This window comes from Xenia sp. Carnegie-2017, unplaced genomic scaffold, assembly GCF_021976095.1.
Source record: "Xenia sp. Carnegie-2017 unplaced genomic scaffold, XeniaSp_v1 HiC_scaffold_2, whole genome shotgun sequence".
Classification (NCBI taxonomy): Eukaryota; Metazoa; Cnidaria; class Anthozoa; order Malacalcyonacea; family Xeniidae; genus Xenia; species Xenia sp. Carnegie-2017.
The window spans coordinates 5,884,834-5,899,116 of NW_025813482.1; the positions used below are offsets into that span (position 1 = coordinate 5,884,834).

Sequence of the window (14,283 nt, forward strand, 5' to 3'; positions counted from 1 at the left end):
GTATGGTCCATATTCATTATATTATAACAACGCCCTTGTAACTATTTGTCGATAGTTAGCTACCACTGTGGTACTTCCACTGACACTGTCAACCGACGTATCTTTCGTGCTTGCTTGCTTGATCATAACATTTGATACATTATGCAAGAAATTATTAATTTCATATTAGGAACTGGTTTCAGATCAATATCGAAATCAAATTTGGGAAGACAATGGAATGACATGTTTAGAAAGAAAAGTGAGCTTTTGTGAACAGTAAAGGGTGACAAGGCGTATTTCCATATAGTTTAGATGATTGATGACAAAATCTCTTAACGATTTCTTGCAGTTATACATGTCGGTGCGCGTGTGCAAAAAAAACAATAGTTTCGTTAATCACTGTTTATAATAGAGTATGACTGTACGAACACAAGTTAGTTTCATAACGTAATTGTAATTACAAGTTATAAAAATGAAATTAAAATGCTGTACATCATATCTTTTTGAAAATATTTCATAATTGGGGGAAAGGAGAGTTTATAATAATAGAGGCCAGTGGCTTTCGGCTGTTTGCTGAAGTAAGGCATACCTTACAAAAGTAGACAATACGTGACTTCAAACTTTTAAAAGATTTGTACACTCCACACTGTACAGAATACAAGATAGAGGTTTGTCTAGAAAGGAAAATTTACAACTCCTTCTTCGCTTCAATATTTGAATATAGTGGGGTGTACTTTACAGTGATAGAAGATTAGAAGATATATATATGATTATCAACGCCAACAGCTGACTCCTCGTCTGTTTGCATTGGAAGTGTTGCTAGATCAAAGATACAAATGGATCCGGATCAGCTTGAATATTTAATAACCATGGAAAGATGAACCAAGTAAAAACTAAGAAAATTTGCCAATATATATTATGGAATTTATTGCACTTGGTGACTTCCTTGACGTTACACTTTTCATCATTCTCCGCAAAACTAAAGAAACGCGTCGACGAAGACTTCTGTACATAAAGAAGTATATAATAGGATTATAAACATTTGCCGTCTTTGCAAATATCGTCGGCAGTTCATATAATGCATTTTCAAATCTCACATTGGTTAGCACATGCGCACTAGAAATGACAGCGTATGGTGTCCATGCAATCAGAAAGCCGAAAGTTACAGCCATTAACTGCTTGGTAAACTTCACATGAGCAGTGTAAGTCTTTAATGTTTCCGAAGAATTTATTCCCCATATCTGAATTGCTTTTCCATGCATTCCACGAATGACAAGGAGTATTTTGATGTAAGATATCGTTATTGAAAATAAAGGAAGAACAAAAAAGAAAATTAGAAGAAATGAACAATACCAAATATGTGATCGTTCCCAAGCAATTGAGCAGTGCAAGCCATATCCTTCAAGAGTATATTTTGAATGTCCAAAAAGTGGCATCAAGCTTGCAAAAAATGAGATCACGCAACAAGACAAAACAGTATAAACTGCACGAACTTTACTTCTTGTATAATGCAAGAACTGAGATAAATTATAACAGCGTTCAATAGCTATTGCAGCTAGTTGTAACATTGAAGAAAGTCCTATCCAAGTACTTGTGAAGCCATAAACGATGCATCCATACTGTCCTGTTGTCCATCTCTTTTTGACTGCTGAAGAAAGAGGAAAAGTGGTTACAACTGTCGACATTAAAAAATCATTTAATGCCAAGCTAAATGTGAAAATATCTTTGGAATCCTTTAACAGGATTTTATGATATTCAATATGCGTGATCAAAACTAGAAAATTTGCCAATCCACCGAAGCTAAAAATGATCGAAAATAAGCCAGTTAAAACAGTTGCAACCTGATTAGAAACAATAGTTTCCGCCATTTTAATATATTTTACTCGTTAAAAGTGCTTTGATCATTGGCTTTGACACACTTACAATTTTGCAATGTACGCTGTGAGTGCACAATTTATAAAGATGAGTTTGTCTGATATGAAGAATGAGGATATGCGCAGGTGCTAGCAGAAAAAATGGCTACGATAACTCATATCAGCCATATGAGAAAAATACATATGTATCATGAGATAAAAAAAAATTATATTTTCTTTGTAGAGCACTGCCAACATGAAAGTATCAACTGTGATTTTATTCTAAGTGTGAAGGAAGTAATCATATATTTTCTTGTCTAACATATAGATGTCTAAATTTTTCAACGTTCTGGCATTTAAAATCTTAAACTTATATGATACGGTTGAAATTGTTATAAATACAGTACCAGATGTAAATATTCACGATAACCGTTTTAATTTTTCCGAAAGCAATGAAGAACAGGGTGCCAGTGATCATGAAAGAGAAGGTTGTTTAAAAATAGAAAAAGATCACACAGTTTCAGGGTGATTGAAATTTTCCTTAAATATGATTAATAGAGACACACGTATAAATGGCACATACCAATTACGAAAACTCCAGTTTACAAGTTATAACTCCATTTTTTCTAGCAGTTCTCCATTTTTCTATGGTTCTCTACTATTACTAATTAATAGAGACAGCTAGAATTCTTCTCATGAAAAAAGTGATCATCTCTAGGATAAAATAAATTTTGTTGTCTTATTCCTTTGACCGTCACGTCAGTTTTCTTTCCAGGACAAACAGAATGAAAATTTTGATAGAACGTAAAAAAAATTTTTCAACGTAATCCAGCATCAAATCTAACTTGAATAAACGTAAGATTCTTATCTATGTATAAAGCTAATTAAGCAAACACTGCTGTCTCGGCTTAAATATTTTGATATGTTCAGATAAATGTGCATTAAATAGATAAATGTGCATTTAAATATGTTCAGATAAATGTGCATAACAGTAATACGATTAAAAACCTTTGAAAGCGGACAAGCTGAGTTGAAAACTGTTTCAAGTAATATTCATAAACTGTCATTGCAATTAACTTTTGGTAGAAACCTATCTCCTCTTGTCTTGTCTACATTTAACGGGTCATTCGCAGAATACAATCAACAGAAATTGAATTATTATATTAAGCATCAAAGACAGAAAAATTATGATTTCTTCAGTGTCTCATTGAATGTTTAGATCACTATGAAGAATTGCTATGAACGTTTTGTTTCTATACAATGAAATAAAAATAACTATGGCGTTTAATTATATCAGCACGACTTCAGCCAACGTAATTTTAATTCAGCTATGTTAATCAATTGTTTGTATACTAAAATTTTGTAAAGTGGCCACTGGTAGTGATCACAAACATTGATCACAATTCACTCACGGAGTCACGTGTTTATCATTTTATGTAACGAGCTTACATGACGTTTTCATAAATCCAATATGGCTGTCGCAAAACATGTTGCTGTAATTCGATTAAATGGAAAGGTCCGTAAGTTTTTTTAATTGTATAAAAGAAAATGTTTGTGTATTACGTGAAAATGATATGTGTGTTTTTTAGCTTTTGTTGCCTTTCAAAACGAAATGCTCTAATTCTGTGCAATGTCGTCTTCTTCACATTTCAAGTTTCGAAATGTATCCACGAAAAAATTCACCATTCATAGAGCAAAGGGACAACGATTCATTCGGTGGAAGTGTTACAGTCCCTAGGCGACGATCAATACCTGATAACTTGTTTCAAAAACCGGAAATACCAGAGAAACTTATGAAATATAATGAACATAAGAACAGAATTGTCATGGATAGTACAGGTAACAGGTATACATACGTAATATAGGTACATGGTCATAGAGTATTTTGATGAAGTCAGGTTAGGAATACTATACTTTCATGAATTTATTTCTCAACATTTCCATCATGATTTCTGCTAGGTGGAATGCTTTCATCGTATAATCCAATTCTGAAAAAGTCATCTATCTTTTCTTTTGAGGTATTGCTGGACAGGGAAGAGAAAACCCAAATTAAAAACTAATATCTTCCTATGATAATGTCATCATAATGGATCTTATTGTGTTAATGTGTGCTTCATTAGGGTTGGAGACAGAGATGGCAGTCCTTTAAAGATACTTTAATATCAACATACAGGTGAATGAGAATTCTACATTAATAATTATCAAGTTTAGAAATTATGTCTTTGTGTGCACACCAAAGTTTTTTTTCATAAAAGCATTGTACAAGAGCTTAAGTGTTAAGCTTCATAACTCAGTGATTAACAAGTCTTGCTGTGCAATGTGTTGCACAGCCATGTATACTATGTGTATTAGGTAAAGCCTGTTTTACTTTTACTTGTTGTTTTTTTCATTGAATAATTTGAAAACTTACATGAGCTTAAGGTTCTTGATTTTTTGATGATCTTTTATCATCAATCATTGCTTGTTTTTCACAAAGCAATAACTCCTCAGTTCCAACTAAGGATCGCCAACTAAGAAATACAATTTAATTTCCAGACTGAGCAATAATAATAAATCACATTTTAAGATAACTTTCCACCCATTAACTTAGCATAGGAATGATAAAAAGATCTGTGAAGCCATTTAAAGTGAGAGAGTTTGCAAAAGAAGCAGAAAAACTGTTTATTGATGTCAATGAATGCTTGACAAAGTAAGAAAAAGCATTTCACATCATTTGCTAAGTATTATACATTGTGTAGTGAAAATTGAAAGTTATGCCTTACTTACTTTCCTAGAGGTGATATGAAAGGTCTTCTTGAAAATACAACGCTTAATGCTTATTATGTAGGTAATTTTTTGCTTTAATTGAACTGTTTGGGTTCTCTAATCATGAATATATATTTTATTAAAATTATCTTTATCATCTACAACATATTTGCTTGTTTGGCAGGGATTTGTTAAGGAATTTTTGATGCCAAAAGAAAGTTTCATTGGCGCTTTATTTCATCAATGGAGCGCCATGATTGTTTATGCAGTCATATCTTCAATGGAAATAAAAGACAATCTTTTTGCTCAAGTTGTCGTGCGATTAAAAATAAAGCAAGTAAGATTAACTTCAACAAGTTATTTTAATAAACAATCAGCCTCTTCTTTGAGTAAATTAATTAGTTTCAGACATTTTTGTATAACTATGTTTTCTAACAGTTAGATATTGTTGCAAAGTATATAGTCTGGTGGTAGCGAATCTATGAGATGCACTGATGATGTAGATAGATAATTTCAACAATAATTCTAACCTACCATTCCATGGAAATATTTCTGAAAATTTTGGATTAAAACATGTTTGGCATATTTCAATATATTTCATTCAAATTTATGCATTAATTAGGTACACCACATTCTAAATAGAAATATATTCATATTAGATTTTTGCTGTCGAAGATCAAAATGGACGAGTGATCGCTGGAGATTCTGAAGAACCTAGAGAGCTATTAGATTTTATAGTTTTAGAAAGACATCTATCAGACAAAAATGGTGCATGGAGAATTTGTGGCAAATTGTATCCAAAACAATAAATGGATCATAGCTGAGTGTGTGTGATGCGTACATTTAGTCGCGTCGTCAGGTTCTTTAAATTGGGGGACGATGCAAGAGGCAACGGTTTCCGACTTCAATGAGGGTTCTGGGGCATGCGCATCTTAAACATGTATTCTCCCAAACCTATTTCTCACAGGCATGTTTTGTATATAATTTAAGAAGCCACTAGTTTTATATACCTAGCTTACTGTTGGATGTGACTACAAGTGAATTCCAGTCAATCTTATGGATAACGATGCTCGAAGGATGCAATTTCTTATATTTACTTTGCCATGTGCCCGTTTACATGAAGCAACTATTGTTACGGCTGTTTGAAATTGGATTCATTGCCCCCTCGTTTCTCGACATAATTGGTAAAATCTCAAAATTGGTTTTTGGAATAATTGGGTTGATTAAACGCCCCCCTCCAAGTTCTTCCCGTCCTTCCCAGTCCTTCCCCGGCGACGCCACTACGTTCATTATGAAAAATTTTGATATTAAAACTGCTCTGCCGGAAATAGCAATGACAGTCACACTGAACTGTATATTAACACTTTGTAAGTATACTAACGGTCAAGACATGCTGTTAATAAATTTTTATTTTATACTATAAATCACTACAGAGTTTCATTGTAATTTCTATCCTTAGTGTTTATATCATGTTGCCATTCTCCATTTCGTTATCTTGGTACACTTAAACTATTTCCAATTCCTCGACTATCATTGAGCTCTGTTGAGGATGTGGTGTTTTCAGGTGTTGTCGAACTGGGACTTGTTATCTTTATGGAGATACGAGGATTTGGATACATTTCATGCCAGGAAGGACCTTCTCTCCTTTGGTTTAAGTCTCCGAAATTCGTACGACTTCCAAAGCAGCCAATCATCTTTAGAAGAGTTATTTTGAATGCCCTTCGGTAACTATTATCAAAGCAAGCGTAGATGATGGGATTGAAAAAGCTGTTTGCGCTTGGGAGGATTGAGAGAAAAACGACTCTCAAAATGGGCCATTTCTTTCCTAAATTCCTAAAGGTTCGAGGTCGATATTGAATTAACATAAGAAGAATGAAAAATGGTCCCCAACAAACTACGAATGCAATGGCAACAATAAACATAGTTTTTGTGGTTTTGACTTCATCACTGCTTGGGTATTGATCATTTTGCCTGGTACCAGAATTCAGAAACCTTGTCTCATGAAATTGTTGGGAAGGATTACATATAGTGTAAAATATTATAGTGAAAATCACAATGTATACTAATAAAGGAAGAAAGAAAAAGGACTGATGCCACTAAATAGAAGACCTTATTTTCACTAAGGCAATGATTTCCGCTAATGGTGATTCCTTTATCTCCAAAAGGCACCATGGCAAGACTTGCAGGCAACGCTGCTATTATCCATAGAATGACAATTGCGTATTTCGCAAATCTGTTTGTCATCCTCTCGCGGTGAAGAAACGACTGACATATTTTGAAATAACGTTCAATACTTATAAGTATTAGAGTGAAGGTAGAAGCTGATTCACTGAAAGTATCCATCCAGATCAAAAATCTACACAATGGCATGCCAACTAGGTTTTCAGAAAATGGCTTCCTTATGTTGAGTAAAATTAGTGTACGAATTAGTACACTGATTAAAGCAACAAGAATATCTGAAACTGCAAGGCAACCCACGAAATAGTTGTTTATTGTTCTTAGACGTCTGTCGAAGTATATTGCCATAATAACCAATGTGTTTCCTAGAACCGACATTATTATCGTAGCTATGAGAAATGCAATTTGAACATCAAGAAGGGTTGCATTAATACTGAAGTTTGTCCCATTTTCACTTGAGTTTGAAGACATCACTTTTCCTTTAATGTCACTCTCTTTTAGTTCGACCTAGAAATTATATTATGCGACGAAAATATTAACATACCACAATATGTCATGGTATAAATAGAGAAAGTATATACAAATGTATGGGTTGGATAAAGTTTTTGCTCATTAGTCATTTGATTTGCTGCACAATTGTCCACGCCAAATTTGGTTATGATGAAATTCACCTTCTTCAGCATTCACAGTCCCCATATTCAATTGTCTAGTTACTATTGTTCTTTCAATGTTTAGGATACAGAAGGAACGGAATAGATAAGTGTCCAAACTATGTGTTTGTGGGAATCGTGTGTTCCCAGGTGTAAAGAAACGTTGGCCTTAATTTGCCTATTCTTCCATACATCTTCGATTATATATAAAATTATTAGAAAATAAAATTTCATTGATTTTAATGACATCCTCATTTTTACTACATATATCCATTGCGAGAGACAACCATCTCATTTAACAATTTATGATATTTATGCTATCGTTAATTTTAATAGAGTAATTTTTGGTTATCCTAAAATTATAAAAATCAGATTATTCACGTTATCGTTTGTGCCTTCAAAGATCCACATATACAAACATAAATCCATTCTTGTTATTTTGCAATAAAGATTTGTTATTGTCTTCTGTTTTTCGTTAATTTAATTACTACGTCAATTTTATGGGATTCAATCATAAATTTTAAAATTCCAAAACGCAATTGCGATGATAATGCTTCGCGTAATTATGTAAGAACTAGAAATTAAAAATCCACAAGTACAGAAAAATATATGAATTTTTTCTGGTTGCTTGTTATACAAATTATATCTGAAGTATGGCGGTGGACAAATGATTTCCCAGTGTGAACATCTAGTTGTGAAAGACAGCGGTTTAAAATCTCCTATATATATATATATATTGTCACAAAAGATCTCTATTAAACTGCAATTTAAATTCTTTTTACATTATTGTTGCGTGCTTATTTTTGGAGCTATAGAAGTTTTTATGATGTGTAAATTAGAGATAAGGATAGTCGTTTCCTAATTTACTGAACTTAAAATAATGTTATACTTTATTATCACCGTACAAGTGAGCTTGGGTTCTGTCGAATGTTCTTGGTTATTTTGAAAATTAATCACCTTCATGGTATTGAGAAATTTTGTTAAATAATAAGTTTAAACGTCACGGCTCTAATTTACAGGTCGCAAGAACGTTAGTGAAGTTCAAATAAGAATGTGAACAAAGTTAAAATTCAAAATAAATTTAATGTAAGAATGATTATATGATCCTAATGGTGCAACAATTTGTTGTGGAGAAAAGAGACTCTGACTGAGTCACTGATGTAATGATTTCTAATTATAGGCAATAAACAATAGAAATAGTTGTTTGTTCAAATGTTGTGACTTTCGCATGTCATGTTAATGAACGGAGCAACATTATTAATGCACTGGGTGTGTGGAAAGTAAAAACTTTCATCTTTGATTGTACAGTAATTTTCCAAACACCTGGGAACACTTTACAAAATAAAAGAACATGCAAATTGCGGCTATTGTACATTGCAAATACCAAGCATTCCTTCCAATGACGTTAACGCTTCCCTTGGGATCAATTTATGCTAATTAAAGAAATTCTCAACGTCGGGTGATTTCAAAGAGTCTAAGACTTTTATACACCTTGGATGTATTTTATCTCATTTTCTTTTGTCTTCAATGTACTTCGCATGCAAATGTAAAGTTTGATGTTTGAATTCGATCTTAGGCCCGTTTCATACGTTGTATTTTAGGCCTGTTTCATACGTTGCATTTTACATGCACCGAATGCATTAAAGACAAAAGAAAATGAGGTAAAATTCCTCATTATCTTTTGTTTTGAATGCATTCGGCTCATGTAGAATGCGACGTATGAAACAGGCCTTCGACTCAAATACCATAATAAGTGGTGTGCAACCATTCCCCTGGGTGTAAGAGAACAATGGTATGTTCGCCATGTTGAATGGCCTTTGCATTGTAAATAAGGAAAATCCTTTGTTTAGTTCATCCAACATGGCGGCTATGACGTGCTTGCACACCAAGAATAGGGCATGAATGCAAAGTTGGAATCAAGGTTGCGCTGTAGATTTAATTCATTTTATATGGCTTTTTATTAATAATTACTATTACTAACATATGTTTTGGTATGTAAAAGGTTGAAATACATTATTAACGTTATAGTCCCTTCAGTGCTGTGCCTTAGCAAAGACTTAATGTTTGTTAGGCAAAGTTGTTGTCTAGATTAAAGTTGAAAAGTCGAATTAAAATGTGTTTAGCTTGCCGCAAACAGCACTAGAAAGCAAGTAATTGCAAAATAAACTGAGCTTTTAAAGTAGTGAACTCGTACCTTGACTTCAATTTGCGGTAAACTTTACTTTCGTCTTGACTGTATGGTTGAATGCACTAAATTGTTTAACAGCCTGACTCTTCTTCTTCGTCGTTTGCCAGTGATGTTTTACGTTCGAGTATCAGAGATTCAATCAAACAATTGCTATGGTTCTTCGAAGTACATAGGATTTAAAGTTTTTCCATTCAAAAACCACTCGTTTATACTTCTTGACATATGTAAAAGTGATTGATAACGCAAGATGGCACTGATGGTTTATGTAAGTTTCAACCGCTACTTCTGACGTCATTTCTCTAAAAAGTCACACTCAATGGTCACAGTGTAGTGATTAGGGAGCAAGCAAAAGTTCCACTTCATTAGTCATTACCATGTATGGCAGCCAGTCAATGACATTTTCTGACCAATACATTAGTAACACTAAGCAAGCTGACTACAGCCAGTAATCAAATCAATATACAGTACTGAGTGAGTTGCACCTTGATTGCAAACGCACAATCATATCAAAATGACAGTCCGTTTACAAAACATACGAACTGCAGCAACAGCGCATTGCAAATTTCAAGCATGTGATTCCTTTCAATTACGTTTACGTCTGCTTGGGGATCAATTTATGCTGATTCATGCAAATTCTAAGCATAAGTTCATTTCAACAAGTTGCAGGTTTTTTGTACTCCCTGTATAATGATTTCTGAAGATGAGAGCGCTCAATTCATGACTTTCAGTAATTCTGTTAGGATTTACCAAACAATGAAATTTCGCCAGAACCATGTTAACAAGAATAGATCATTTTTAACGAGCGTGTTTTCAAGAGAAATACCGGTCAAATGGTGAAAATGTTGCAAGGGTGTGCGTGGAGAAAACAGCACACAACCTTCTCTGTTTCTTTTGTTGCTTACGTAGCTCTCTATCTGTTGCACCGAATTTAATATCCTAAATTTAATTTCCTCCGGCGAAAACTTTACAAAAAAACACAGGCTGTAAAGAAAAGCAGCGCACACATCCTACGTGCATAAAATATGTCAAAGAGATGAAAAGGTAGAATGGTTAAAAGTCTATAGTTGAAGTTACTTTTCATTGAGCCGAAAGAAATCTTCCATCCAGGGACTCGCGCTCAAGAGTGGGAGAGTTAGATTCTGATATTGGTCTTTCACATGGGAGTTTATGAACTTATTCATCATGATTTCACAATCAAACATAATCTGCAATAAACAGGAGTGAACGACGGCACTACTTGTCTTTGCAAAGTGAAAATAATTCAACGAAGAGAATATCCTCCATAAAATTTTGTTCAGAATTGAGAAGGTTTTTCATTGTAAACTAATCGTCAATACTTGACAGTACCCTCAGATGTTTCCTATTCTGAACAACTTACTTTTTTCATTCGTTTTTGTCAGGAGAATAGCGTTTGGAAAATTGTCAAAAGGGCAGCGTCATTATTAATGTAATAAACAAAAATACAATTTGAGCATCAATAAGGGTTCTATAAATACGCAAAATTTTGTCTCATTTTTACTTGAGTTTGAGGATACTAGAATTTCATTTGAAATTTCTGCAAACATCACAAAAGAAAACATGATTTCCATACAATAAATGAATAAAAACGAGGACAAAAGATGACTAATCATTTTACAATGTTTATTTCATATAATAATAACATATATAGTCAGATAATGAACTTTGACTGTCTGAACTTTCAAACGTCCTTAATACTTAAATTTTAATTATTAACCAGCACTTCTGCGAATAGCCAATTAACAGATAAAGGGTTGTATTCATTTCATTTCATATCATTAAGGGGGTGTTTACATGAATCCGGAATGACTTTCAATCCCGATCGAAACGTGATGTCAATCCGTGTTTACATGAAACTAATTGTTGTTTTTCTTCGCACTCATTTTAACCCATTTAGCCTCTTTATTTACTTACAAGCTTCAATTTGCCAGAAGACAATACCCATGGCACATGCGTGCTTCGTCATTAATCACAATATCATTCCAGAATGAAACTCAATTCGCGTTTACATGAGATAAAAAGTAAATTTCGATCCGGAATGAAACTAGGAATGAACTCGATCCGGATCGAGTTGTGACTCATTCCGGATTCATGTAAACATGCAGTAGGATTTCTTTTAAAGTGGAATGAGTTCATTCCGGATCGAAAGTCATTCCGGATTCATGTAAACACCCCCTTAGTGGATGTCATTCTTTTGATAATAAGCATGTGCTTACGATAAACTTGATAAAAACTGTTTGTTCCGACGCCGAGCGATTGTGAGGAGATGACAAAGCAAAATGGTAACCTTCAAATTCAAGTAAAAATGGGACAATGTTGAGTTATGACGAAACCTTTCTTGATATTAAAATTGCATTTTTGATGATTACGTTAATAATGACGTTGCTTGGAAACTCTATGGTCCTTATGGCAATATACTATGACAGTCGTCTGAGAACAGCGATCAATTTTTTTGTGGCTTGTCTTGCTACTTCAGATATTGCTGTAGCTTTACTCAGTGTCACCATTCGTTTATTTACTTTGTTCAGTGAAAAGCTTCGACTTCGTAAAAGCCTAGTTACCATGACACTGTGCAGATTTTGGATCTGGATTGATATTTTCTGTGAAGCAGCTTCTATCTTTACTCTTACAGTAATTAGTATTGAACGCTATTTCAAAATATGTCGTCCGTATGTATATTGCGAGAGGATGACAAAAAGACTTGCGATATACGTAATTGTCTTTGTATGGATAATAGCAGCGTTGCTTGCAAGTCTTGCCATGCTGCCTTTTGGAGATAAAGGAATCATCATTGACCGCAATCAATGCTACAATTACAACAAGATATTCTACACCATAGCGCCGGTTGTTGCTTTTTTTCTTCCTTTACTGATCTTGATTGTGATGTACGCTATGATATTTCGCATTGCAATTCTTCATTTCAAAAAATCCAACAGAGTTTTAATGCGGGATCCAACTTCAAGTCATTACTCAGTCTATAAGGATCTCAAAGCCACTAAAACTCTGTTCATTGTTGTTAGTACATTCATAGTATGTTGGGGACCATTTTTATATTTTTCAAATATACCAATATGGATCCCAATCCATGACCCATTAGGGAAGACATTGAAATATTTGAAAACGGTGATTGTCATAATTCTACCTTACGCAAACAGCTTTTTCAATCCCATCATATACGCTTGCTTCGATAAAAGCTACCAAAGGGCATTTCGAAAAATTCTTCAGAAGACATTTTGCCATAAATACCACGGACTTGGCCCAAAGAACGTAAATAAAACTGAAATGAAAGAAAGTGACGAAAACGAAAGGAAATTCAATTTGCCCTTGTATGAATTCAAGTCAGTGCAAAGAAAACGCTACAACAGAAGAAATTTACATCGAGCAGATTTATAAACATGGAAACATTTCATTCTCAAACACTTTCATAGAAGTTGTCGTAGTTTATTGCGGAAATATAATATGTTCGGTTACTTCGGTAGAGGTAGCAGGCAGTGAATCTAGATTTATCTCTTCCTCTTGACTTGCGTTTGTCTGCATTTTTGACTGGCATTGGAACGAAATTTGGTTTCTCTACCAGTAATTCAGTCTCATAGCAAGAAGAATGAGGACAGCATTATATGTGCTTTAGGTAATTATAACATGAACTTTTCAGGACATTTTGGTCTTTTAAAATAAGCAAATATTTGGCACGCAATATAAAGAATACCGTTACAATAATGTAGAGAGAAAGTTGACAATGGAAGCAATCATGTTTTGCGGTAGTATGTGTGTGTACTTTTGTCTTTTTACATGCCGTAAATCTTTTCAACACATTCTTGAATTCTTTATTTTCAAGTTTGTCTACAAAGCTCTAAGCTTGTCATTTAGCAGAAAAGATGAATTTTCATTGTTTATGCAGTTATCACATTAGTTTTTACAGAAAAGGGAGCCGAGCTGGTTGTCCTGTTGACCGAACCTTGTCGTCAAAATTCATTCCGATACAAATTTGAGCTTTTATAGCACAATTTTGTCTCGAATATAAAATAAGTAGAAGGATAGAAAGACAGCTGCATGCATTCCACGATGGACGGAATGAAAAATAGTACAAAAAATAGATTTTACAACATAATATTTTAAAGTGAAACTATTAAATGCAATAAAATATTAAAATGAACAATGTCCAATGGTGTAGCCAACTCGATAATTGGAGGGCTAATATTCATACGTGCATCATGCATGATATTATATTATAGTCGATAAAAAACAATTGATTTCAAAGAAACTGGAAATGCAAAATATTCATATATCATATATCATCTTTTTATCATATGGAGACAACTGGTTGAGGAGCAACAAAATGCCATCGACACCACGCTTTGATTTGTTTGAAATATTGTCATGAAAGCTTCTTTTTGTTTTCAAGCAACTGGCGTTAGTATTTTTACCGCCGTTAATACATTGGTTTCTCTTATCTCTAGTTGCGGAAATTGTATCAGAGTAACAATTGATGTTTTTATTCCGGCTTTTTGCTACCTCAACATAAGTCTGAATTTTTTTATAAGCTAGTCAGAAAAGAATGCGAAATACATGGACAGTTTCACTGAATTAATACCTTGTATATCACAACCAGGGATGATTAACTTTCCGATTTACCTACACTTAAAACAAAGAATTTGCTGTGGTGACAAATCTA

The 14,283-nt window shown here is 33.7% G+C and overlaps 4 protein-coding genes across 5 annotated transcripts; 2 read left to right on the plus strand and 2 right to left on the minus strand.

The window, feature by feature from the left end:
- Window positions 1-872: 872 nt before the first annotated feature.
- LOC124440526 (opsin-VA-like) lies at window positions 873-1,847 on the minus strand. The gene has a single exon (XM_046990920.1). It carries the CDS (start codon window positions 1,845-1,847, stop codon window positions 873-875), a length of 975 nt encoding a protein of 324 aa, XP_046846876.1.
- A 1,426-nt stretch (window positions 1,848-3,273) lies between these two features.
- Window positions 3,274-5,401, plus strand: LOC124440579 (39S ribosomal protein L45, mitochondrial-like). 2 transcript variants are annotated; one of them, XM_046990976.1, is made up of 8 exons: window positions 3,274-3,348; window positions 3,422-3,671; window positions 3,792-3,850; window positions 3,953-4,005; window positions 4,423-4,521; window positions 4,607-4,655; window positions 4,762-4,914; window positions 5,237-5,401. In XM_046990976.1, the coding sequence occupies exons 1-8, from the start codon at window positions 3,304-3,306 to the stop codon at window positions 5,384-5,386; spliced, it is 858 nt and encodes a 285-aa protein (XP_046846932.1). In that variant the 5' UTR covers window positions 3,274-3,303; the 3' UTR covers window positions 5,387-5,401. The 2 variants fall into 2 exon arrangements, with proteins under 2 accessions (XP_046846932.1, XP_046846933.1); XM_046990977.1 differs by lacking the exon at window positions 5,237-5,401 and having other exon boundaries at window positions 4,607-4,659; window positions 4,762-4,843.
- A 504-nt stretch (window positions 5,402-5,905) lies between these two features.
- On the minus strand, window positions 5,906-9,807 carry LOC124440581 (adenosine receptor A2b-like). The gene is given in 3 exon segments (XM_046990980.1): window positions 5,906-6,673; window positions 6,675-7,262; window positions 9,600-9,807. Coding segments are annotated over 2 exon segments (1,158 nt in total). The 5' UTR covers window positions 7,227-7,262; window positions 9,600-9,807; the 3' UTR covers window positions 5,906-6,067.
- A 2,013-nt stretch (window positions 9,808-11,820) lies between these two features.
- LOC124440576 (beta-1 adrenergic receptor-like) lies at window positions 11,821-13,372 on the plus strand. The gene has a single exon (XM_046990971.1). The coding sequence runs from the start codon at window positions 11,925-11,927 to the stop codon at window positions 13,002-13,004; it is 1,080 nt and encodes a 359-aa protein (XP_046846927.1). The 5' UTR covers window positions 11,821-11,924; the 3' UTR covers window positions 13,005-13,372.
- Window positions 13,373-14,283: the final 911 nt, after the last annotated feature.

Bases quoted from the DNA above. Each gene is read 5' to 3' on its own strand.
- LOC124440576 (XM_046990971.1), top strand. From the start codon at position 11,925: ATGTTGAGTTATGACGAAACCTTTCTTGATATTAAAATTGCATTTTTG.
- LOC124440526 (XM_046990920.1), bottom strand. From the start codon at position 1,847: ATGGCGGAAACTATTGTTTCTAATCAGGTTGCAACTGTTTTAACTGGC.
- LOC124440579 (XM_046990976.1), top strand. From the start codon at position 3,304: ATGGCTGTCGCAAAACATGTTGCTGTAATTCGATTAAATGGAAAG. The intron at 4,006-4,422 runs GTGAATGAGAAT...CCATTAACTTAG, and splicing joins ACTTTAATATCAACATACAG to CATAGGAATGATAAAAAGAT. The intron at 4,915-5,236 runs GTAAGATTAACT...TATTCATATTAG, and splicing joins TGCGATTAAAAATAAAGCAA to ATTTTTGCTGTCGAAGATCA.